At 34.2% G+C, this 27,833-nt stretch overlaps 2 protein-coding genes across 4 annotated transcripts in view; one reads left to right on the plus strand and one right to left on the minus strand.

The window, feature by feature from the left end:
• LOC136027133 (uncharacterized) overlaps positions 1-14,094 on the plus strand; it is a gene marked incomplete in the record, with an annotated part of 38,768 nt that extends 24,674 nt beyond the window's left edge. The window contains 2 exon segments of the mRNA XM_065704098.1: positions 1-145; positions 13,878-14,094. Of these exon segments, the coding sequence (XP_065560170.1) occupies positions 1-145; positions 13,878-13,952 (220 nt within the window).
• A 1,786-nt stretch (positions 14,095-15,880) lies between these two features.
• Positions 15,881-27,833, minus strand: part of LOC136027132 (polyamine deacetylase HDAC10-like) — a 30,613-nt gene continuing 18,660 nt past the window's right edge. For 2 of the 3 annotated variants that reach the window (XM_065704097.1, XM_065704096.1), the window contains exon 2: positions 15,881-22,567. In XM_065704097.1, the coding sequence (XP_065560169.1) occupies positions 21,301-22,566 (1,266 nt within the window). In that variant the 5' untranslated portion in view covers position 22,567 and the 3' untranslated portion in view covers positions 15,881-21,300. Of the gene's footprint in view, positions 22,568-27,495; positions 27,601-27,833 lie in introns of those variants that run through there. The other variant, XM_065704095.1, reaches the window with a different exon arrangement.

Here is a 27,833-nt window from a genome sequence, read left to right on the forward strand (position 1 = left end):
GTATTTAAATAATTCTGCCTGTGGTTCGGAGAAATATAACCAAATTCAATCGCTTGAAAAGAAATTAGAGGGTCTTGGTCTAAGCGTTGAGAACACAGTACAAATTGTTAACCTTTTACCCAGTAATTCAGCTCAAATTGCATTGGTAAGGCATTGCTTTTCTTTTATTTTTGTTTTAATTATATGCTTTTTTCCTATTTAAATTAAATGTAATACTTCCTAATTTGAAAAAAAAAATGAAAATAATCAATGTTCACATAAAAGAAGGAAATTTGTGCCTTTGAATTTCTGATTGCTTCTAGCTTTGCATCAATAGTGGTTAGACTGGTGTGATTTAGTGCGTCTTAGTACCCTAGCGGATTCTACTACTAAGTAAGTAAGTAAGACGGCACTAGACCCTTAAGATCCAAATCGTTGGTACTGATCTCTGTTTCGTGGCCCTTCAGCCAGGAAGTGCAATGGGGGGGGGCAACCACCCTGTGTTTTCACACACCATTCCTGCTTACCTTCCCCAGAATTTTCCATGTACCCATTCAGAGCTGGGTCGACTCTCGCTGAGCTTACAGAGTCACGCCACTGACCCCTGTCCCAAACCAAATAGCTGGCTACGCCTGGGATCGAACACGTTCCCCTTGGACAAAGAACTCTCAAACCAGCGCGCCAACCACTTAGCCAGGCCGGCTTGATTTTACTACTACTGCTAAAAATTCTTTTGTGGCAACCCAGCAACTGTATAACCTGACGTAACCCTCTTAACTGTCTTCCATCGTGAACCTAGGCAGTATTATCTGACCACATATTTATGACCAGACAGGGTTGTTTGGACATTTTTTACGTCCAAATAGGGCTTTGGAATTTTCTTAAAATACTTCCGCTGCCAAACATCTGGCATATCTTCCTCTAGTTTTCGAGGCGTCTTAGAGCTATTCTTGACAACTGTCACTATGGGAGCTTCAAGTTCCTTTTATTATCAATATCCGTCCATTTATAAACAAAAATATCCGAAAGGGCTCAATGGCCCGTTATTTGGGGAAAAAACAACAAAACAAAATATAAATAACTATTAAATGCATTCCCACTTAAAATATATTTAGATTCTACTCACCAATCCTCACCCGATCACAACCGGTCTCCGCACCACCTGCTTAAAAAAAAAAAAAAAAATAATAATAATAAAAAATATGCATCAAGGCCCCAACACTCACACCACCCAAACCTAAATTATTAAATCAATCTAAATAATTAATTTAAAAAATACATCTAAAGAATTAAACAACTGATCAATATAAATAACTAATCAATATTATAATTTAATTTATTTATTTTAATTAAAAAGTTCTTCAACTGTTTCTTGAAGGAGCCTATGGTACAGGACCATCGAATCCCAACAGGAATGGAATTCCAGGCACGTCCGACAGCAACTATTAGACCCAACTCTGAGCGCACTGCAGAGGTGGATGGTACTAGCACATTATCCTGATTCCTAGTTTCATAAGGCCTAACATTTCTAACAATTTCAAGAAGCCCGGAAGAACTTGATGGAAGGTCTCCACGGAAATATTGAAACGTAATGAAAGAGAGGTGTAATGTATGAATATCTTTAATCTTCAGAAGTTCAACAGAAATATGGGTGGTAGACTGTAGGACTTATGCTGATTTCAGTTGGAGATTATGTAAAGGTGCAAGTAAAGATGGTAATGTAGACATTCACACTGACGATGAGTAACATAAATAAGGGTGAATAAGAGAGAAGTATAATAGACGAAGGATGGAGAAAGGAAACAATCGCTTTAGCTTCCGAATAATTCCAAGGCCTCGAGAAATCTTTAATCTCATTGACTCATTATGCCGCTTGAAAGATATGTTTTCATCTAGAATTACCCAAAGGAATCGAACAAACCGGTCAGCTGGGCGTAATATGGATGTCTTAGATGTTTGAAGCTCTGTCACTGTAGGGCAGCTTTTGCCTGTGCGGGAGAATATGATAAGAAACGATTTTTTTACATTCAAAGGTAATAAATTTGCATCAAACCAATGATATATGTTTTCTGTCTATTGCAGCTTGAGGATAAGGGATGATTCATCAGGTGCTGCAGCCCCCAGGATGCTGTCGACGGTGAATGCAAAGAGTTCTTCATGTTGACCAGGCGTATATTGCCGCAGGAATAAGGCCGAAGTCAAAAAACTGTCGTACAAAATGAAGAAGCATACAATGAAGAACACATACGTGTTCTGTTGAGCACTTCTCCCGAAAACCAAACTGGTACCGATGAAAAAACTTCTTCGCGTCCAGGAAACTCATCAGACGCTTTAGCATAGCCTTTTTAAATATTTTAGAAAAAACAGACAGAAGAGATATAGACCTATTGTTCTCTGGGTCCTCCCGGTCACCTCCTTAAAATAATGCTATCACTCGTGCCAACTTGAGATGCTAAGGGAATATTCCGAGCTTGAATGACTGGTTAACCGAGTGGCACAGTGGTGTATTTATTGAGGGAAGAATTTGTCCTACTCTGAGATCTTAGATCTTTCTTTCTTCTCTTCCTAATCTTTTCAGCTGTAAAAAGACACACTTTTGTGTGCCTTTTTTCTGTTTATGGTTCGTGTGTCTATCTCCACTTTCCAGCATCTGAGCTTCTACTTCCTTTATGGAGTGGAACAAACTTAGCTTGCCTTAAAGCAAATGAAAAGGTTTCCGTTTCTGGCAACAAGCTGATGATTTTCATCATTTGAATATTCACGTAAATATTTTCACGTGAGTATTTTCATCGTTTTAGTCCTAAACGTTTTTTAGATTTACGCTACCTATCCTCTCCAATTCGATTGTACGCTTTCCACTATTTTGAACACTTCATCATTTGTGCATTTTTTCCAACTAGTACTCCAGATTTCGCCAAATGAGTAAATAAATTCCTGAATAAGAACCTTTCCCCCTCTAGGTTTTTCATTCTCCAACTCGGTGAGTCGATTTGCTGATGAAAATGACTGAAATTATTCTCCATATCTCGCTTACCCTTTCAAGTCAGTGCAAGGTGACCAGCTACATTGCTGATTTTCCGTAAACTCATTAATAATCTGCCATACCATCTTGGTATCTCCATTTTGATCTGAAAACTTTTCTTCAAAATAAGCATTATATATCTATCTTTTCATGCTTCAATGTACTTCTGACCCTCATAAACTCTGCGAAATCATGTATACGCGCAATCTATTAAAATTGTGTTAGAAAACTCGTCGTCTGTTCAGGCCTTCAGGTTCCAAACCTTTTGCAGCAATAATTAGTCTGCTACCTTTACAATGATTCTACGTAATGGCTTATCTCTTGTGATAACAAATTCTTAGGAACCTAGATAAAACTAAGACTAATCGCGTGCCATTGCAAAGCTTTGGTGGGTTGATATTTCTTAAAAGTATTATTGGTACGCCTATTTTTAGTTGTAGCACGTGTGGTGGAAACCCTGAAGGATCTATGGAATTTAAAAATTCAGATGGATAATTAACCGCTTCATTTGGTTCCAAAACTGTGTCGACTGACTTGTAAAGGACTGCCTGGTCTCGAATCTTGGTCAAAACAATATTGTTGATTTCGTGGACGTCTATATTTTTGGGCGCGAGAATCGCTCTTTCACTTAGCCATTTATTATTTTTATAATTTTTTAGAATATTCGGAAATACTTTTTCAATCAATTCATTTTTGGACGTCACTAAATTACAGAAATCAGCAGGTAGTTGTATACGTCCTGAAATTGAGTCTACTGGGAGCTTTCCGTTTCCAATTGTCAGCAATTGATCTGAAAATGTTTGACCAGAGTCATCGTTTTGCAATCGGACACGCATATTTGTAGTTAATTTTAATATTTTTACGTGTGCCCATAAATTAGAATTTTTCAGGCAAGCATTCATTTCGTCTGCAGGAGTTGATCTAGGTATTATAGGTAATGTTTGCCTGAAATCTCCCGCAAGCAATATTAATGTGCTGCCAAAGGGTTTCGACTTCCCTCTCAAATCTTTCAAGCATTGATCCAGAGCCTCGAGCGATTTTTTGTGTGCCATTGTGCACTCATCCCAAATAATAAGTTTGCATTGCTGCAATACTTTACCCATCCCAGATGATTTGGAAATATTGCACGTGGGAGTTTCTGTAGAATGCAAATTCAGAGGCAATTTCAAAGCGGAATGAGCAGTTCTTCCACCAGGCAGCAATGTTGCGGCTATTCCGGACGACGCAATTGCCAACGCTATATCATTTTTTTGATCGAATTGATGCCAGAATCAGTTTTATCACAAATGTTTTACCAGTACCTCCTGGCGCATCCAAAAAGAAAATTTCTCCAACGTTGTTATCGACACAATGCATTATCGTATCATAAATGTCTTTTTGTTCCGACGTTAACTTGGAAATGTTATTTTGTACATACGACAATAGATCACTCGTACTGTAACTTTGTTCACGATCCAATTCTACACATGTCGAAACAGCAGCGATACGGTTAGGTGAAGGCATTCCCAAATCCTGAAGAGGTTTGTTTGCCATACGTACGCACAAATCTTCTATAATAACTAGAGTGTAGTTATAAATTTCTGATTTAAAATCAAAAGTCATGTCTGACGTCTCTAACTGTTTTCGATGGAGTATATCTTCGGACATTTTTTACTTATATTTTTCCCATAACTCTGTAGGAGCTGATGGAGAGCAAGTTGTTAAAATGATGCCAAACAATGCACGAATTTGACTTGGGGTTGACGTTTCGCACGCGTCATTGATGCAGTTATCCCAGTGTTGGTCATTCTCCAGTATATTCAGAGCTTGGCATGCACTACGGTAAGTGTCATGTATAGTACCGTTTACAGTTCTCAAATACTCAAAGGATGTCGGACCGGGTACATTCACCAAAAGCAGGCGTAGAAAGAAGCATTCATGTTGATTGGGGTGAACGGTGTAGAGTCTTCCTATCGTGGTATCTTTGAAGATGGTAGGTTGGCCGTCGACTGACTTACCCTGTTTTCGACGTTCAAATACTTTATTTTTAGTATTCCACGTGTAATACGAAGGCACTTCAGTATACAGCAGTTTTTTTGCAAAAGAATCATTTTTGCAAAGCGAAAAAAAAGCTGTTAATGTTGTATCACCGTCAAAGCAAAAATGACGACAACTAACTTCATGACGTCAGTCAACACAGAAACATGACGTCACCTGACAGACAGACAGACACACAGACAGACAACTTATTTTTATATATATATATATATATACGTAGTTTTGACACGTTTTGACTCTCGCTGTCCTGGTGGATTTTCATCTAACTGCGCGGTTTCGCGTTCTTTAGCCGCAAGCCTTTTGGCTTTAACCCTTTGAGCAGATTCCTTGGCTGTTTCTTCTGCCATTGTAGGATTTATACTAAAATTTCTCTTTGAATTAACTATTTGAGCAGCTTCCTCGGCTGTTTCTTCTGTCATTTTAAGATCTATACTAAAAATTCCTCTTCACGTGCCAAGCTTGATAAAGCTCAACAATTTATAATAAACCTCAAAATTTTAAGTATCTGTTTTAATACTTTAATCTATTGTGAAAATATTTCGAAATATTTATGCAATTCCCAGTTTTTACATTTTAGTTTGTTTTCTTTTTCTTCTTTATTTTTCAGACGTCATATGCAAACCCTCAACACAAAAATACATACAACTTATTTATATATATATATATATATATATAAAGAAGATATAATCTGGCGTAACAGACTTAGTGTAACAGACATAACACACAAACAATTTATTTTTATGTATATAGATATAGATTATATATAAATTTATATAGTACATATATATATATATACTAGCTGTTGGGGTGGCGCTTCGCGCCACCCCAACACCCCCCAAGCCCCCCCGCGCGCGTAAGTCGTTACGCGCCATTGTAGTTGTGTCCCTATGTCCCACCTGTGAATATATATATATATATATATATATATATATATATATATATATATATATATATATATATATATATTCTATCTATATAAAAATAAGTTGTCTGTCTGTGGATGGATGGATGGATGTGTCAGGTGACGTCACCTGAAAAAACTGGATTAGGTGACGTCAAAACTGAAAAAACTAAAAAAAGGCAAAAACTACAAAAAAAACTAAAAACTAATAAAAAAAATAAAAAAGCTAAAAAACTAAAAAAACTATAAAGGTAAAAACCAATAAAAAACTAAAAAAAAAACTGAAAAAACTAAAAAAAGGCAAAAACTACAAAAAAAAACTAAAAACTAATAAAAAAAGTAAAAAAGCTAAAAAACTAAAAAAACTAAAAAAACTAAAAAAAGGTAAAAAACTAAAAAAAATAAAAAATAAAAAAAAACTAAAAAAAAGGAAAAAACTGAAAAATAAGCTAAAATAAAGGTAAAAACCAATAAAAAACTAAAAAAAAAGGAAAAAACTAATAAATGACGACACTCAAAGAGAAAGCGACCAGGACAAAAGGAATGTTCGATTAGCAATCAACAAAGCACCGGGACACAGGGAGTATAAATGACGACCAGGACATAAGTAAAAAAAAAAAAACTATCTATATATATAAAAATAAGTTGTCTGTGGATCTGTGGATCGTGGATCAGGTGACGTCACCTGAAAAAACTGGATCAGGTGACGTCAAAACTGAAAAAACTAAAAAAAGGCAAAAACTACAAAAAAAACTAAAAACTAATAAAAAAAATAAAAAAGCTAAAAAACTAAAAAAACTAAAAAAAGGCAAAAACTACAAAAAAAACTAAAAACTAATAAAAAAGCTAAAAAACTAAAAAAACTAAAAAAAAGGCAAAAACTACAAAAAAACTAAAAACTAATAAAAAAAAATAAAAAAGCTAAAAAACTAAAAAAACTAAAAAAACTAAAAAAAGGTAAAAAACTAAAAAAACTAAAAACTAAAAAAAAACTAAAAAAGGTAAAAACTAAAAGAACTAAAAAAGAAAAAAATAAATGACGACACTCAAAGAGAAAGCGACCAGGACAAAAGGAATGTTCGATTAGCAATCAACAAAGCACCGGGACACAGGGAGTATAAATGACGACCAGGACACAAGTAAAAAAAAAAATTAACAAAACTAAAAAGAAGGTAAAAACTACAAAAAAACTAAAAAGAAAAAAAAACTAAAAACTAATAAAAAAACTAAAAAATCTAAAAATCTAAATAAACTAAAAAAGAAAAAAAAAAGGAAAAAAATAGAGGAGAAAAACAAAACTAAAAAACGAATGTATATACAGACCGGTACACCGGGATACAAATGACGACCGGGACACAGGGAATATAAATAACGACCGGGACACAGGGACACAACTACAACGGGGACACCGGGGGAAACAGGGGGATATAAATGACGACCGGGACAAAAAAACTAAAAAGAAATAAAAACTAAAAACTAATAAAAAAAACTAAAAAATCTAAAAATCTAAATAAGCTAAAAAAGAAAAAAAAAGGAAAAAAATAAAGGAGAAAAACAAAACTAAAAAACGAATGTATATACAGACCGGGACACCGGGATACAAATGATGACCGGGACCCGGGACACAGGGAATATAAATGACGACCGGGACACAGGGACACAACTACAACGGGGACACCGGGGGAAACAGGGGGATGTAAATGACGACCGGGACACCGGGACAGGGAATGGTCGATTAGCAATCACCATCAACAAAGCTCAAGGGCAATCATTAGAATCATGAGGTATAGATCTGAATACAGATTGTTTTCCCATGGACCATTATATGTTGCATGTTCAAGAGTCGGTAAACCTGACAATCTATTTATATGCAAAGACAATGGGACAGCAAAGAATGTTGTATATTCGCAAGTTTTACGTAGTTAAAACCATATATATATATATATATATCTATATTCACAGGTGGGACATAGGGACACAACTACAATGGCGCGTAACTATTATGGCGCGTAACGACTTACGCGCGCGGGGGGGCTTGGGGGGGGCGCGAAGCGCCCCCACCAACTAGGTGTTGGGGTGGCGCGAAGCGCCACCCCAACAGCTAGTATATATATATATATATATATATATATATATATATATATATATATATATATATATATATATATATATATATATATATGTTTTTAACTACGTAAAACTTGCGAATATACAACATTCTTTGCTGTCCCATCGTCTCTGCATATAAATAGATTGTCAGGTTTACCGACTCTTGAACATGCAACGCATAATGGTCCATGGGAAAACAATCCGTATTCAGATCTATACCTCATGATTCTATTGATTGCCCTTGAGCTTTGTTGATGGTGATTGCTAATCGACCATTTCCTTTGTTGCCGTCGTCATTTATATATCCCCCTGTGCCCCCCGGCGTCCCCGTTGTAGTTGTGTCCCTGTGTCCGGGTCGTCATTTATATTCCCTGTGTCCCCGTCGTCATTTGTGTCCCGGTGTCCCAGTCTGTGATTTCTATTTGAGTGTCCCGGGCGTCATTTATATTCGTCAGGATATTGTAGGGCATCGTAGCATCGATGAGTTTAAGCAATTCTTGTCAACTGATTGTTTCGTCTATAAAGAATATTATCTCGAGGTAAGAACTGATCACCGACCACAACGATTGCCACTTTGTTGATAGTTGCGTATCAGGAGGCATCAATTCGATTGCTGTTTTTAAGCAGAAGCACTAAATTATTATTTTCGTGGAAAAGATGATATATATAAATATATATATATATTTTTTCTTTTTAGTTTTTTTGTAGTTTTTACCTTTTTTAGTTTTTTTCTTCTTTTGTATTAATGCTAAAGCCAAGGTTCAAACCTGGAGCCTCTTGGACCTAGAACCTGAAACATAACGCTTTACCAACTCAGCTACTTCGGCGTGAATACATTCGTTTTGAGCAGCTTCCTCGAGTGTTGCCATTGTAGGTTCTTCAGTCATTTTACAATTAGAAATTTCTCTTTCAACGGTCTTCTTACAATTAAAAATTTGTCTTTGAACGATATTCTTAAATACCTGTGTCCTGGTCGTCATTTATATTGCCTGTGTCCCGGTCGTCATTTGTGTCCCGGTATCCCAGTCTGTAATTTCTCCTTGAGTGTCCCGGTCGTTATTTATATTCCCTCTGTCCCGGTCGTCATTTGTGTCCCGGTCTGTAATTTCTCTTTGAGTGTTTTTTCTTTTTAGTATTTTTTAGTTTTTTACATTTTTTCTTTTTTCAGTTTTCTTTTTCTTCTTTATTTTTCAGCTTCACTATGAAATACATATCGCCGAACCTTTGTTTTTTTTAACTAAAATCTGGTAGGCATTTTCCGTTTTGATATGTTTTGACTCTCGCTGTCCAGGTGGATCTTCATCTAACTGCGCGGTTTTGCGTTCTTTAGCCTCAAGCCTGTTTCCTTGCTGTTCTTTTGATTCCTCGGCACGCTTTCTTTTCTGACTTTCTCTATCAGCAGCAAGTTTTTTGGCATAGACTCTTTGAGCAGCTTCCTCGGCTGTTGCCATTGTAGGTTATTCAGTCATTTTACATTTAAACATTTTTCCGTCCACGATCTTCTTTGAGCATCTTCATCGGCTTTTGCCATTGTAAGTTCATCAGTCATTATAAACTTAAACATTAATAGATTTCTATGTGAACATATATGTCTTAAATATCTTTAATGACGTCACCGTCATAGCAAAAATGACGACAACTAAAATCATGACGCCAGTCGACACAGAAACATGACGTCACCTGATCCACAGACAGACAACTTATTTTTATATATATAGATAGATATAATTCTAAAATTGTCAGGTAATTTTCTATTTTGAAATAAAAACTAAAAATTATTGCTCAGACAACATAAATATTTTTGATATTTACATAATAGCTTTAGTGGTTCTGGACTGAAAACTAAATATGCTAATCAAATTGGGAATTGCAATCTTTTAGGTTGAAAAGGCAGATCCATTGGAATCATGAGAATGCGTGGAATAAGAAAAGCCTCACCCTCAAAAGGCCCTGTCAAGATTGTTGCCTCTATTACGTTATAACAGACATAACACGTCATTTGTGTCCCGGTGTCCCGGTCTGTAGTTTCGTTAGTCGACAAACATGACGTCAGACGACAAACAACTTCATGACGACATACAGCTCAATCCTTATAATGACGTCAGTCGACAAACATGACGTCAGTCGACACACAAACATGACGTCAGTCGACAGACAGACAAACAACTTATTTTTATATATATAGATATATATATATATATATATATATATATATATATATATATATATATATATATATATATATATATATATATATATATATATATATATATATATATATATATATATATATATATATATATATATATATATATATATACATATATATTGTGATTCCTCGGCACGCTTTCTGTTCTTGCTTTCTCTATCAGCCGCAAGCCTGTTTTCTTGCTGTTCTTGTGATTCCTCGGCACGCTTTCTTTTCTTACTTTCTCTATCAGCCGCAAGTTTTTGGCATAGACTCTTTGAGCAGCTTCCTCGACTGTTGCCATTGTAGGTTATTCAGTCATTTTACAATTAAACATTTTTCCGTCCACGATCCTCTTACAATTAAAAATTTGTCTTTGAACGATTTTCTTAAATACCTTTAATGACGTCATCGTCATAACAAACATGACGACAACTAACTTCATGACGACATGATGACATGACGTCACTCGACAGACCCACAGACAACTTGTTTATATATATATAGATATATATATATATAGATTTATGTGTTTTTTTATGTGTTTGTGCTGTTGCATTGGTGATTTCTCTTTTCCTGATAGATATACATATATATTGTGATTCCTCGGCACGCTTTCTGTTCTTACTTTGTCAGCCGCAAGCCTGTTTTCTTGCTGTTCTTGTGATTCCTCGGCACGCTTTCTTTTCTTACTTTCTCTATCAGCCGCAAGTTTTTTGGCATAGACTCTTTGAGCAGCTTCCTCGGCTGTTGCCATTGTAGGTTCTTCATTCATTTTAAAATTAAACATTTTTCCCTCCACGATCTTCTTACAATTAAAAATTTGTCTTTGAACGATTTTCTTAAATACCTTTAATGACGTCATCGCCATAACAAACATGACGACAACTATCTTCATGACGACATGATGGCATGACGTCACTCGACAGACCCACAGACAACTTGTTTTTATATATATAGATTCCTTGCGACATTTTTGAAAAAAAGCTATAGTTACTCTTTTATTGCTCCTGACTAAAGTACCACTCGGGAGATTCCTGGAACCTGGACAGTCATTTGCTCTCATACATGCAAACGGATGTACTGAAGCTTGCTGACTGAATTCCTGGAGGTTCCGACCGAGCTTAGCAGATACTTTCCTAGCTTCTTCCATAACTGTTCCATAAATTTTAGGATTGTGTAGAATATTAATGAAAAGTATCTTCGTCCATTCTCAGAGCTATTATTTCGCTCAAAGCAGAAACTATGGAAAATAGGATGTAACAAAATAAATAGTAAATAAGCCTCTCAGAAACAAACTTGATCAATTAAGATTTAGTAAAGTCTTTGATCTAGTAATTTCTGATCAAACTTGATCAGAAGAATTTAGTATCTTATTATATGTGCGTTCAATGGATATTCCCTGAAAATGAGGATTAATGCAAAAAATAAATAAAACATATTTTGATTGTAGAATTAAAATTCTTATTTTATTTTTTAAGAAAGCTTTACCAAGTGGATACACAAACATATTTAGGACATTTTCATTGCTTAAACGCATAGGTTAAAAAAAACATGAAAAAAACTTCTTTATTAAATTAAAATATGGAGCAGGTCTTCTCTTCGAATTTTAAGTTAGGATTTAAAACAAAAGAACTTTGAAGGAATTAACAGATGGGTTTGATGGATTGACGCCTAAGGAAGTTGGCTCTAATAGATATGCAGCGCCAAACTAGGTTGTTTTCTTGTCTTGTTCACTTGTTTTTACTGTCAACTTGAGAAACTGCAGCACTAGTAGAGAAAACTTCTGCGTGAGTGAATGTACTTGTAGAAGATAATGATGTATCTACCCTTCTGACCCTATTCTTCATTCTCTGAAAGGCTAAAAAGAGAGTTTTAGAAGCCCCAGCCATACTATTTCTAGCAACAGGTCGTATGCAGGACTGTACAAAGGTGTGATCGGCCTGGATGGAGAAAACTTTTCAAATAAAATTTTTAATATCTTTCTGGCATGGTGGGATAGGATTCTATCTTGGTGGTTGCTCCAGAAAAAAATAATTAGAAAACAAATACCAATAAAATGAGGTTTATATAACGCCGTGGAGACTTGGACCAGGAAATGGGCAACTTCTCTGTTTCTACTCGAGTCAAAGATCACCATTCCTGCTTAATTCGATTTCTTGATCTCTAAGAAATTCACTTGAATGAATTTGGAGGAAATTATTGGGCTTTCGGCAACGTGGTGTTTAGGATTTGTAAGATTGCGCTAGATGCCAAGATTGGTTTTGACGGAATGTGACCTCGATCGAATCATGTGTGATCTACTGGTACTTTTCTGTCGCATTGTAAAGTTCTTCCACAAAGAAGACTCCACTGTTTGGAAGCATGGGTATAGTGTAGGCCATCCCTATCGCCTTTGGTACAGACCGGTCTTCCGCTCATCCTTTATTGACTGTGAAATTTTTAGGTTTCTATTGGTTTCAACAACAGGATTACTTATGAATCTATCATGATTATTTCTTGAAAATAATTAGGATTGTCTTTAAGAAATATGTTAAGATAAGATGGCTGGCCTTGGCCTGTATAACTGTCAAAACTATGTTATTAAACCATTTATACGACTTGTTTATGTCTAGAATTAAATGTCAGCACTATGCGACGATGTATGCTTTAAAGAAGAAATAAAGGTAGGACATGAACAGTCAGCTGACTCTTCCAGTTACAAGTGTTTAAAAGGCATTTTATTTTTTTTGCACAAATGGATAGTATTTGTAAGTAGTATCGTATTCGAGTGATTTTTTTTATGTTTTACGTATTACTGTTTTCAATCAACTTGTTTTCTCTTTCATTATGATAAATGTCAATAAACCTGTTTTTTTTATAATCTGGGTCTCAACTGCAATCTAGGTTCAATTAAAATCTGTCAGTGGGAACCTTCCGGTTTTATGCACATATTATAAGTGGAATAAAATTACCAACAGTAGTTATAATAGAAATTACAAGCAGTGCAGGTGCGTGATATCTTTTACTAAAATAATCAAATTCTGCTTGCCAAGAACCCGCGTTGATGATAATGGCCATAAATAATATTCGTAAATATGGACATAATTTCCATAATAGTGTGATGATGCCCTAAAAGTTTGGTTGCCTTAACCGCCAAGTACCTATAAGAAAGTCACAAGGTCTATCTTTTTGTCTAATAAAAGGGCGGTTTAGTTGAATGATCGGCTCGTGTTAGTTCTCATGCATCTCCCTTCTTTTTATTTTTGTCTACCTCGATCACTGACATAAACTGCTGAGAAACGAAATCATGAACATTGTTGTAATGAAATTAGGCACATCTCTTTTTTCTATTGTTTGTAACTTTGGTCAATAAAAAGCTTTCGTCTTATTTTTGAATAGTTTTAACTAGTTCTTGTATATTTTTCAGTAACCGTTTTCAAGTAAATATCGTTTGGCAATTAATCTATATGGATGATACGAAACATGGTAGGATCAGTTTCTGTAAGCTGAATTTGCCAAAAGAAACCGAAAAGGCTTTAAGACTTTCAAACTTATTTTATTTATAGTTTCTTTTTTCCACGATTTTTCTTTCCTTTTATTCATGGTTTGATTCTTGTTTTAAATGGGTAAGTGAATTATTTCTCTAATAATCTTTACAGATTGTGGGCATTGATGAAGAACAAGAAAATCTAGCGGAAGAAATACTAGAATTGGTTCGTTTATATAGAAATTAGTCATTTATGAAGAATTATTTGCAGCCAAAATCAAACCAGAAAATGTTTTTTTGATGGGCTTATATCATTCTTGTATTTGTTTTGATATCTAAATCTTTTGTATGAATTGATTAGATTGAAGTATAATGATGCTTATTTCATACGTTTCTGTTGTTTATATTTTTAAAGTGATCTATGTGAAGGAATTTTCGGATTGGTGTTCTGGAAAAAAAACAACATAAATATAATGTATTATACAGTTTTAAACAATACCCTCGCACTGCTTCTTAGCACACTTGTGTCATTCTCCCGCTGATTTTGAAGGAATCCTCTTGCACACAAAGGGGTGGTGGGGAACCTCTAAAAAATATGGCCTCAAAATACTTCTATCTCTTTGGTTTTTTTTTTTTTTTGTTTTGGTTTGTTTTTTTGTGAGATCAGTTTTTTTTTATTCCGATATTTCCAATGGCAGCACCCGTTCTTCCCTTCTTGGCAGGTCTTTTCCTTAACTTCCGTTATACTTTCAATAGAATCTCTTGATATTGTTTTAGCTTTTATATGGGGAGGACAGGCCATCAGCTTAAGGGTAGTTTACACGAACTAAAATTATCAATGCTCTCGAAATTCCAAAATTGGCTAAGGTTCCTAGGACAGAAATCAGATAGAAAAGCATGGAATATATAATTAGATTCTTTATTCATAGGCCTTTCTGAATTCAACAATTGCTTCCATCCCAATTGTGACTCATCCCCTCCTGTCACCTTAGTGGTGCCAAATATAGCCACAGGCTATGACAAAGTTAGCCTATTTTTTAGATTGAGTTTACTTGGCATCCTGAACCAACTCTTGATGAGAAATAATCAGAATACATTATGGTGAAGCCACTAAATAGGCAATGTTTTGTGTAGCCTTGTTAAGTATATGACTTTATTGGAGGGGGGAGGTCTGGGACACAATTGTAATGATTATTATATCTGGAAGGAGCACTGAAGAAAGAGTCAAATGGTATTATATATATATATATATATATATATATATATATATATATATATATATATATATATATATATATACTAGCTGTTGGGGTGGCGCTTCGCGCCACCCCAACACCTAGTTGGTGGGGGTGCTTCGCGCCCCCCCCAAGCCCCCCCGCGCGCGTAAGTCGTTACGCGCCATATTAGTTACGCGCCATTGTAGTTGTGTCCCTATGTCCCACCTGTGAATATAGATATATATATATATATATATATATATATATATATATATATATATATATATATATATATATATATATATGTTTTTAACTACGTAAAACTTGCGAATATACAACATTCTTTGCTGTCCCATTGTCTGTGCATATAAATAGATTGTCAGGTTTACCGACTCTTGAACATGCAACATATAATGGTCCATGGGAAAACAATCCGTATTCAGATCTATACCTCATGATTCTAATGATTGCCCTTGAGCTTTGTTGATGGTGATTGCTAATCGACCATTCCCTGAGTCGCCATCGTCATTTATATATCCCCCTGTGCACCCCGGCGTCCCCTTTGTAGTTATGTCCCTGTGTCCCGGTCGTCATTTATATTCCCTGTGTCTCGGTCGTCATTTGTGTCCCGGTGTTCCAGTCTGTGATTTCTCTTTGACTGTCCCGGGCGTCATTTATATTCCTTGTGTCCCGGTGTCCCGGTCGTCATTTATATCCCCCTGTGCCCCCCGGCGTCCCCATTGTAGTTGTGTCCCTGTTTCCCGGTCGTCATTTATATTCCCTGTGTCCCGGTCGTCATTTGTATCCCGGTGTCCCGGTCTGTATATACATTCGTTTTTTAGTTTTGTTTTTCTCCTTTATTTTTTTCCTTTTTTCTTTTTTTTCTTTTTTAGTTTATTTAGATTTTTAGATTTTTTAGTTTTTTTATTAGTTTTTAGTTTTTTTGTAGTTTTTACCATTTTTTTAGTTTTTTTTGTTTTTTTTTTTTACTTATGTCCTGGTCGTCATTTATACTCCCTGTGTCCCGGTCGTCATTTGTGTCTCGGTGCTTTGTTGATTGCTAATTTATATTATATTTATATTTATATTTTTTATATTTATTAATATTTTTTTAGTTTTCTTTTTCTCTTATTTTTCAGTTTTTTCCTTTTTTTTAGTTTTTTCTTTTTTAGTTTTTAGTTTTTTTTTGTTTTTTACCTTTTTTTAGTTTTTTTAGTTTTTTTAGTTTTTTAGCTTTTTTAGTTTTTAGTTTTTTACCTTTTTTTAGTTTTTTTTAGTTTTTTAGCTTTTTTAGTTTTTTTTCTTTTTAGTTTTTTTTTGTAGTTTTTACCTTTTTTAGTTTTTTTTCTTCTTTTGTATTAGTGTGAAATAATTCAGACGTCATATGCGGACAAACACGACGTCACTCGACAGACAGACAGACAGACATAACCCACAAACAACTTATTTTTATATATATTTATTCATATTTTTTTAGTTTTCTTTTTCTCTTTTATTTTTCAGTTTTTTCCTTTTTTTAGTTTTTTTCTTTTTTAGTTTTTAGTTTTTTTTAGTTTTTTACCTTTTTTTTAGTTTTTTTAGTTTTTTAGCTTTTTTAGTTTTTTTATTAGTTTTTATTTTTTTTGTAGTTTTTGCCTTTTTTTATTTTTTTCAGTTTTTTTTTAGTTATTAGATTTTTACCTTTTTTTAGTTTTTTTTAGTTTTTTAGCTTTTTTAGTTTTTTTTTCTTTTTAGTTTTTTTTGTAGTTTTTACCTTTTTTAGTTTTTTTCTTCTTTTGTATTAGTGTGAAATAATTCAGACGTCATATGCGGACAAACATGACGTCACCTGATCCACACACAGATCCACACACAGACAACTTATTTTTATATATATAGAATTAATATTTTTTTAGTTTTCTTTTTCTCTTATTTTTCAGTTTTTTCCTTTTTTTTAGTTTTTTCTTTTTTAGTTTTTAGTTTTTTTTTACCTTTTTTTAGTTTTTTAGTTTTTTTAGTTTTTTAGCTTTTTTAGTTTTTTTATTAGTTTTTAGTTTTTTTTAGTTTTTGCCTTTTTTTAGTTTTTTCAGTTTTTTTTAGTTTTTAGTTTTTTACCTTTTTTTTGTTTTTTTTAGTTTTTTAGCTTTTTTAGTTTTTTTTTCTTTTTAGTTTTTTTTTGTAGTTTTTACCTTTTTTAGTTTTTTTTCTTCTTTTGTATTAGTGTGAAATAATTCAGACGTCATATGCGGACAAACACGACGTCACTCGACAGACAGACAGACAGACATAACCCACAAACAACTTATTTTTATATATATTTATTCATATTTTTTTAGTTTTCTTTTTCTCTTTTATTTTTCAGTTTTTTCCTTTTTTTTAGTTTTTTTCTTTTTTAGTTTTTATTTTTTTTTAGTTTTTTACCTTTTTTTAGTTTTTTTTAGTTTTTTAGTTTTTTAGCTTTTTTAGTTTTTTTATTAGTTTTTATTTTTTTGTAGTTTTTGCCTTTTTTTATTTTTTTCAGTTTTTTTTTAGTTATTAGATTTTTACCTTTTTTTAGTTTTTTTTTAGTTTTTTAGCTTTTTTAGTTTTTTTTTCTTTTTAGTTTTTTTTGTAGTTTTTACCTTTTTTAGTTTTTTTCTTCTTTTGTATTAGTGTGAAATAATTCAGACGTCATATGCGGACAAACATGACGTCACCTGATCCACACACAGATCCACACACAGACAACTTATTTTTATATATATAGATATATATATATATATATATATATATATATATATATATATATATATATATATATATACATATATGTACACAGCCAGCTTTGATGCTCGGGAAGTATGAGCATTAAAATACGCCGAATCATAATGACAAGAAAATTCTTCCGAGTTGTCTACTCCATCCTGCGTATTTTCTAGTAGTAGCAAATGACTTGGCAAATGTACTTTTAAGATTTCTTCGTCAGTAGAGCGACACCAAAGGCACTTTCTGGAGCAAAACTTTTCACACCTTCATGAGCCAGGCTTGTGGTAACCCTGATTAAATTACTTTAGCCAATTTACTTCCGGGGGGATATTTTCTGTGGGGGTTAGTTCGGTCTCTGTGCCTATTTTTTGAATCATCCATCAGCCCTATAATATTTAGTTTCACATTCTCGTCAAAATATTAAATAAAATTATACATTCGACCATACATGGCAAACAAAAAGTAATTACATGACGAAAATTATGTCAAGGGATTTTTATTCTGATTTTTTTAAATTTTTTTTTGTCTGCATAAGATCACCAATGAAAGAATAAAATCTATCAAAACTGCACTTTAAAAAAGAAAAGCTGTGTGACGCTCAAGAAATGCCACTATCCCTTTTTCTACACTTTGTGACAATATTTACTTTTAGTTTACAAAATATAATTCGTGTACAAAATTGGATTTGACTATAAAAACTTTAAAATGAAAATTTACCCCCTTTACTGTTAGCTTCTTGATTGGCGAGTGTGGGTTGGGTTATGAAACGTGAATTTTAGATGCTCGCCATCTTTATTACCCCATGATAAAAGAAATTTTGTTTATAGGAACTTGAAACGTCCGCAAAGGGGTTATCTAACATGAGAAAAACCAATTTATGTTACATGATGTCATCGGAAAACTTCTAACAAAATGGAAAAGGATGTTAGATGACGTCATCACAAAAAAAAGAAACCTATTCTAGCTGTATGCTACATGGCAGAAATGACGTCACATCTTCCATAAACTGAATGTTCCCAGTGATTTCTTATTAGTTAGACAATATTCGTTAAACAAGTTACTCCAAAGAAACAATTTATCATATCAAATAAAGTTCTAAACAAAACTGAAACTTTGGAAAGGACAGAGATGTGTCGTGTGCTATAGGAGAGAAGAAAGCATTAGTGAAGAGAATAAATATCTTTCAATCTACTGAAAGTTCTAAACTAGGACTTGTTGCTAAAAAAGTGGACTTGAACAACGATAGTTCAGGTAAGGTTGATGATAAGGCCGCCATTTTTAAAAAAATGGAAAAGATGAATGGTAATGAAAAGATTGGAATCGAGGAAAATCAAATCATATCCCTGCATCATCATCATGCTTGTTTTGAAGGAAACTTGGAAGGACATATTGACAGTATTCTGGAAGGTGAAGCTGACGTAAATTTAATAAGCAAAAATGGTTGTACAGCTCTTGAAGAATGTGCTGCTGGAATGGGGTTGTTTTTCAATAGGCCATTGAAAAGATATGTTATCGGTGAAAGCTATTCTTCTGCTATTTATTTAGCTACTCTAGACATCGTCATGCAGATTATTAAAATGAAAGCTACAAATTTATTTGTCAGTGAGAAAAATTCTTTATTACTGGGTATAATAGCGCCCTTAATTGGTTTTTCTGTCGAGGATTTATGTGATTATGAAAATCAATGTAAGAGAGAAGTTGAAATGATGACAAAGAAGAAGTTTCGTAAATCAAATATTTCACTTTATGATGTTTTGACACAGGGGACCAGCTGGTTAGCAGTACATATGAGGAATGAAACCATCTCCAAAGCTTCAAAATCCGAAAACTATGGAGTAGAATTTCCTATGTTCTCTTACATGTTGAAAAGTCAGTTCAGAAAAGGCATTGAAATTAGCTTGGAAAAAATTTAGTTTTGATGAGGAAAGTTATGTGTGATCTAGAAAAATTTAGTTTATGTGTTATTTTGTTTGTTTACCTTTTATGAAATAAAATTAATTGTATGTATTTGCTTTCGGATTAATACTTTAGTTTGGAATTTTTCTTATGGGGATCAGATATAAAAAAAGGGTATGGAAAAGGTGTGATTACTAATGATGTACAATCATTTTCTATTCGATGCAGCTTAAACGCTGTGAAGATCAAAAATTCCAGGAAAACAGACGAGGGAACATCTTTTTTCGAGGGAACGAAAAAACTCGAGGGAAAAAATAGCTCTTTTTCTTTTCAGTGTGTTTTTTTCTTTTTGTAAGTCTGGCCCCTGAGTCTCTTTCATCAAGATATCCTGTAGCAAAACAATTCTCTCCTTGGTTCATAGTATATAATTGATCCATAGCAAATTATACATTACACTGGTAAGCAGAACTTGTTTTTAAATCTATTATTACTTTTGTTAAAATTTAACCAAGAAGTCTTGATTGGTTAAAAAGTTCATTTCCTTGAGCCATGTATCAACCTCGTCAGAGAATGATTAAATCCCTCCATTTTTTTTTTAAATATCAGCTCAAAACTTGCGAAGAATTTTGTTCGGTTGAAACGCATAGGATTCTGACAAAGACCCTTTAGACTTTTCGCTGTTATTTTCAACTTTATAAATTCTTCGAGATATCCTGTTAGGCTGTTAAAAAAATCTCAACGGTTTGTCGAGGCATTTCGCTCTAAAAAGATATTTTAGATAGTTCAGAAAAGTCACCTGCGGAATGTTGAAGTTTCTACAATTTTATTTTCGATTACCTTCTATATTTCAAAATTTTTACCAATTTTTCTGAGGCTATTTGATGCGTTCCCCCTCCAAAATAAAATCCCGTTGACGCTCTTGGTCGTAGGTATCAAAGTTTTTAGGCCTACTTATATCAAACAATTCCATAGCATGGTTAAGGTGCATCAGAAATAATATCACTACTTACTACATTTGAAACTCTTTAATTTTAAAATTTAGTTGCAGAGAAGCAGCTTAAAACACGAAATCCTTAGTTGTGAAACGGCGATCCATTTGAAACCAAAATGATATGATGCAAGAGACTGATTTCGAATACATACCTCTAATTTTAGTAGCGCTGCCTAGGTTGTTTCAGTGTTTTCTGCTTTGCAGCTTTTTATAATCTTTATTTGTTGTTTAAAGACAATAAAGAATATTACGTTTCTTTTTATTGAAACATAACTTTGCCAAAAAGGGCCGGGTAAAATAGCTGAAAATTAAATAAAATGGAATTCTCAAACATTGGGCTTCAGGAGCGATTACACCATGCGATGTAATTTAGTGCAGGGTTTTGTTTCTGTTGCTATTTTTTAAAGAGAAAATGCACGTGTACAATGCTCATTTTATAAGGTATTTGCGGGTCGAAGCACTTTATTTTATTCCGTTTAAGTAACATTACCGGCCTGCTCAAAAATGAACACTAACATGGATCTATATTCCTTTGTGTGTACATATTATAAATATGTTTTAAAATTAATTCAAATAAACGTATAATAAAACCAAACCCAGTTCTACATTATGATTAATATCTGTATCTGTTGATGATTTGAATACTTCTGAAGACTCAAAATATATGTTTAATGCTAAACGGAAGGATTCTCTGGATGAGTTTTAATCTAAAGATGATATTTACCTAATGTACTATTTACCTCTGTTAACTTTATTAGTCTGCTGACTCATTCGTTTGTATAGCTATTGCATAATTTATAGTATTGTCTTAGTTTTTCTGTGACTTCTTCCAGCATCTTCATAGTTGTTTCGCTTACTGGTGGCCAATAATCATCTCTAGTTGGAAATGGAGGTCCATCTTGACAGTGCTTGGCAACATTTAGCTCAATTTCTTCAATTTCTGTCGGACTCTTCAATGGAGATACGTCGAACTTCCAATTATCTTTGAGTAACACCTTTATCCTCTTTGAAACATCTTTTAAAGTTTGAGAAACATTTTGTTTTTGTTCTGGCAACGGTGGAAGCGGGAAATTCAAGAGGGTGTTAATTGAAGCTAATACACAGTGACTAAGAGCTTTAATACAGTATCCACCCTCCAGAATCAAAGCTAGTTTATTTTCACTTATTTTCATTAATTTTTGGCATAGCAACGCAAAACATTGGGGTGTAACCTGCATCTGTCCTTTGGGATCACCTAATGCAGAGTCAAAACCAGCTGATACTATAATGAGCTCAGGAATGTACTGCTTTGCTATTGGCTCAAGTATTTCTTCAAATATATGAATATAGTCCATATCTCCACAGCCCACGCTGTTTAATGGAATATTGATGTTAAATCCAGTGCCTTCTCCCTTACCAATATAGTCGTAATTAGACTCTCTCAGATGTGGCCAAAATTTTGCATTTTCATATCGGTGAATTGAAAAATATACAACCCTTGGGTCTTCATAAAATGCTCTTTGTGTTCCTTGTCCGTGGTGTATATCCCAGTCTACAATTAATATGCGAGTGAGTCCGTAACTTTCTAAAGCGACTTTTGCTGCTATTGCTATATTGTTCAAAAAGCTGTAACCACCGAATTCGTTGTGAGTAGCGTGGTGACCCGGTGGTCGTACCAATGCAATTCCATTTTTTATTTTTTCTTGGATTACTGCCTCGACCAACGTGACTGAACAGCCAGCAGCCAGCTTTGCTGCTCGGGAAGTATGAGCATTAAAATACACCGAATCATAATGAGAAGAAAATTCTTCCAAGTTGTCTACTCCATCCTGCGTATTTTCTAGTAGTTGCAAATGACTTTGCGAATGTACTTTTAGGATTTCTTCGTTAGTAGCTTCTCGAGATGGTAAGACATGGCATTTTTTCAGAGTGTTACTTTCTTTCAATAAATCTAGGCAAGACTGGAACCTTCCTGGACACTCTGGGTGCGTAGTATCCCATTCGCATTCGTGTTTCATCATATCCTCGTGGTAAACAATGCCAGTTTTACTCATTCTAGAAGAGAAAACGCGCATTGAAATACAAGTGTAATTAGAAAAGACAGGAGAAGAGAAAATAAAGACTACTTGACATAAGGAGTGACTTTGACTCTACCTTCATCTTGTCATAGGCTTTTTGAAATAATTGTTGTTTTATCTGGTTTTAGCCATATTTATATCTTATCTAGTTTTTTTTTCTTTTTTTTTTTGGGGGGGGGGTGGTTACTTTTATAGGCCTTGTTAACTAGGTCCAGGTAGACTTCTTTTGGTTTTCTCAGACTAATTAATGGCTTTTTGTTTTTAAAGTAATATCTATTTAATTCCCTTTATTTTTCACGAAAATTTACCAGTTTTGAAGGACTCTGAAAGACAAACGAGAAAATAAAGTTAAATAACAAATCATTTAACAGACCCTAGGATAACTAAGCCTCTAAAAAGGGGTCTGCCACAGCCAAATAGAAACAGCATTAATAAAGGCATCTTAAAAAGGATAAAATCTAGACCTGAAAGAAATACGAAGGCAAATTATCCTAGGATCAGTGATTTAATCAAGGAACTTGGCCTTCGTATTTACTTAAGATTTTAATTTTGTCCTTTATGGGATGACTGTATTGCTGCTGCCTCTATTTTTTCTATTTCTTTTTGCTCACCAGTTTCAAAATAATTCTCATTTTCTATAGAATTCCTAATTCATTGTAAGTTATCATTGGTAATCTAATATCTGAAATTACGCCAGCCCTAATCAGTGCTTACGAAATCAGCTAAATATGACGCGGCCCCTTATCGGCCTCGAAGCTTTTTGTCGATGTTTCCGAATACTTATAACTGAGAAATCCTTTATTTGTTAGAGTACTGTTTTTCAATGTGGGTTCTGGCCACGGAATTCTGTAGAATGGCATTTCTCCAAATTATAGTTTGGTGTTGAAATTGATGATGATCTTTAAGAAGTGTCGAAAAACAACCATTTCTAATTTTAATCTAAACAGAAAGAAATTCTCATGGGAGAAAAGTTTTATTTTACGAAAACTTCTGAAAAGTGGACTCTCTTACAAGAAACAGAAACTGTCCTTTTGATTTTTTTTCATTTTCACTAGAATGTTTTATTCTTCATTTACCGTTACAATGTCAACTAAAAAAAGCAGTTCTGGAATAGACTTGTTCTAGAATGGAGTTTTGAGATAGATTTAAGATAATTTTGTCACAGTGACTTTGGAGGATTATCCAAAACTATGAACAGTAGTTTTGAGATAGATGACATTTACTCTTAAAATAGAGTTTTTTTTAAGTCCGTGATAATAACAAATTTAGGATTCAGGGATCTTCCATCGTCAAAATTTTGGGGAATTCTTGTTGCTTGTTTCAAACCTTTATTTCTTTGGTGGTCATTCAAGTTTCGAAAAAGAAGGACATATTTTGGCTGAGTATTTCGAATAATCTACCATCGGAACTAAAAAGCAAGTTGAAGTGTGTTGCGAGACAAACACTTTTGTTTTGTGTGCTTGTTGTGCTTTGTTGCCACTTCAGTAGCTTTTGTTGTGATTTCAGTAGCTTTTGTGTACGAGCCTGATAAAATTTGCCTGATTTTCGAAAAAATAGAGGGTGGAATTCCCCGAAAGTCAAGAAATCCTATTGAAAATTGCACCATCAGATTTAACGTATCAGTAAACCCTGTTGTAGAGGTTTCGAGCTCCCATCGGCAAAAATGTGAAATGTTGTATTTTTTACCAGAAGATAGATAATGGATGAGTTTTTAGGCTATTTTTCTTCTTTGCTCTTCCATGTGTGACTGCGTTGAACCAAGGTTCGAGAATATTAGGAAATGGTTCATCTGAACTGAAAGTAGAAGTTCTAGTGCCCGTTTTAAGTAACGGAAAAAATTGGAGAGCAATAAGCCCTCCTCCCACGCACTTTTTCCCCTAAGTCGTCCAATCAAAATTTTTGGATAGCCGTTTTGTTCAGTATAGTTAAAAGGTTCAATAACTATGCCTTTGGGGATGACATGAAACTCCAAAGACCCTAGAAGAGGGGCCTTAAGAAACTCCAAAGACCCTAGAAGAGGGGCCTTAAGTTACGAAATTTGTCTATTGTTTACATGTAGTATTTTTCATTGAAAGTATAAAGACATTCTTCTGGGGGAATTTTCCATGGATGGATTTTTATTCTGGGGCGAATTTACCAGGAGAAATTTTATACGGGGGGAACTTGCCAGAATTCATCTATGGAGTTCACTTTGTTTGTCTTACTTTCTCGTTAATGACTCCATTTTACATGTGGAGGTGCTCCGGGGGAAATTTTCCATGGGAGGAAAATTCTCCATAGGGGAATAATCAACAGGAGCATTTCTCCGTTGGGAAATTTTCTGCGGGAGAAACTTTCCGCTGGGAAAATTGTTTTTACAAGGGGGATTCCACCATGATCTGAAGAATGAATAACAATTAAAAAAAATAAAAGCGTCTTTTTTCAAATAAAAGCGTGCTAAGGAGTATCTTTTTAGGTAGAATCATCATTAAGATAATTCCGGGGGAATTGGCAGCGAGGATGGATATGTCCGGGTGTAACTTTCTAGAGAGAAGGATTTTAAGAAGCAAGAACTTTCCATAGACAAATTTTCGTGGGGGATTTTTCATGGAGGAGGTGGTGGATTTCCTTGGATTATTTGAAAAACGATAAGGGATTAAATAAAAAACAAGTTTTTTCTTCTGAAAGCAGGAGAAACATAAAAAAAAATAAAGGGAACAGAAATTATTCCTATATGAGGGGGTCTGCCCCCTTCTCGATACTCCGCTTTTTACGCTACACTGTCGACCTAGGCTTCAAACCTTCTGACCATTGTATTTTTATATACTTAACTTGATGGTGTGATTTTCATCAAGATCACTCGCTCTTTTGTGGTTGCTCTTTTTTCAAAATCAAGTAAATTTTCCCAAGCTCGTAAACGCCTTCAATACTTCCCAGAATTTCTGCTCGAATATGCTTCGGCACTGTTCGGGCCACAAGCCTGTTTTATTAATTCAAATTCTACAGCTTGGCACTTTCCAGTACCAAGGTATTTTTTCTTACTGAAAAGAACACTATATTCTTAAGTTTTCATTTTGAATGAACCCCTTTATAGTAATCTAAGACTACTAGTTCGGTAAGATCCCCCTAAAAAACAAAAATACTGCACATGCTTGAACATCCTTCCGTGGCAAAAATATGAATTTCATGATATTAGATAGTAGCTGCAAGGTTCTCAAACATACTGAATTCCATTATATAGCTTTGTTAAGATCACGCACTCTTTAATGGAGGGCTTTAACCCCTTTTCTAAAATGTTGCAAGTTTTCAAATGCTAATAGCTTTTGATGAGCAACCTCAAAGTCAATAAATGTTGCAAGTTTAAAATCAGCACAAGCAACTTTGATATTGCAGTCAAAACTTTGTTTTTTCTTCGAGTTATGTTTCCATTGACAATGGTCGTTCTTTACTTGCAGTTTGTTAGTACAAACTGTTTAATCAGATGTGAGGGAGGCTACCAGTGCCTCTTCCAGCACCTGATTTTCACATTCAACTTTAATATTCGTATAAAATTGCTTTAAGTATTACAATCATCCTTAAAGAATGATATGTCTTCGAGTGTTTCTAGGAGGGGAGGGGGGTCTGAGAAAGCAAGAATTCATCAGTTTCATGTTTTCTAAGGGATTTATTCCGAAAAATCTTTTTGTGGTATACCCCAATGGTCACTGCCAAGAGAAGAGGACTGAGGAGGGCAATACCCCCCAGGAAAACAAGAAAACCTTAAAAAAGTTGAAAAAAGGAAGATGAGAAAGTTCAGTAAGAGAAATTCAAATTTTTTAAACTTGAGTTTCAGTAAAAGCAAAGATCCTGGTTCCACTTGCTCGTCCTGAGAAATCTCCTTTTGGTAGTCATGATATCACTCCCTCTGTCTCTCTCCTTTTCAACAAGAAAGTATATGAATATAATTATTTATGTTAATTTTAAATATTTCTGCAATTAGAGGGGTGCTTGCACCCTAAAATAGGCATACTGATTTTGCCCAGAAATATTCTTTGGAATGAAGGAAAATTATCAAACTTATCAAATTTATAAAAAATTGTCAAATTTTACTATACATTTTCGATAATTCTAAATCAATTGGCTGTCTGAGAATTTTGGCTGAATTGAAACGTGTAGTTTTATGCCAAAATACGGCATAAAACACCTCGCAATCTCTTTTTTGACTTATGAAGTAATATAACTTTTGCCTTTCCGTTTAAATGAACCCTTTCTCGATATTCTAGGGCTATCGGTTTTGATGAGATCATTGCTTGTGTAAGGAAACCCGAAAAACAAAAACAAATAATACACGTCCATGACCATCCTTCTCGCAAAAAAAAAAGTGAAATTTTATGTTCAGTAGAAGGGTACTTGAAACTTATGCAATTGGGCTCCCTGATATGCCAAATTTGATGGTTTAGTTTTCATCCGGATTGATCCAGTTTTGCAGGCATTTTTCCTTTTTTCTTTAAATTAGCAAAATATTCTCAGGATCATGGCTTTGGTGATTTAACTTTTAAACTTGAAGGAATTTACATACTTAGAATAACCACAAGACGCCAATACACAAATTCTTTCTTTTTTTTTTCTTTTTGTTACTGTCGACAAGACTTGCCCCCGCTTGCTACCAGGAATTGTTTGATTGGCTTGGAACTTTGAAAGATGTTAGGGGGCCAAGAAAATTTTATTATTTTTACAGCCAGAAGTTCGCCAAGGGAAATTTAGTGTGCTCAAAGCTAGGTTGGGTCTTCGTGAGCGAGTAGTTCAAAAATGGAACCCAGAAAGGAGTTTTTCCACATTTGCAGTCCGTGTTTGCTTGATTAAATGTTTTGTTTTGATAGCCGTTGATAGGCCATTAACCGTGCTCTAAATTATACCTAATTTAATGGTGTTCATAATCAAACTTACGTTCCCAATGGCCTCGTAAAAAAATATGGTCACTTGTTTTGATCCAATGCCAAAGATAACTGAAATTATTTACTCTATTCTTATGCAATTTGCCCAAACATGGAGATAAAAGAAACAAGTCACGTCTCTCGCTCTTTTAAATTATATCTGATTCATAGATTCCAGATACGTTAATCAGGTATACACCTGAAATTAATTTTTGCTATTAATAGTCATCTGTCTTTACAGAGCTTTTCAATTTATTTCCTTCAGTGGCTTACTCCAAAGGGTTATTTTAGTTTTTATTGGGGGGGGGGATAGGCTGATATGCAGGCTCTACTTGATAAATATGCTGGTAC

Source organism: Artemia franciscana, chromosome 5 (genome assembly GCF_032884065.1).
Source record: "Artemia franciscana chromosome 5, ASM3288406v1, whole genome shotgun sequence".
NCBI classification, from domain to species: Eukaryota; Metazoa; Arthropoda; class Branchiopoda; order Anostraca; family Artemiidae; genus Artemia; species Artemia franciscana.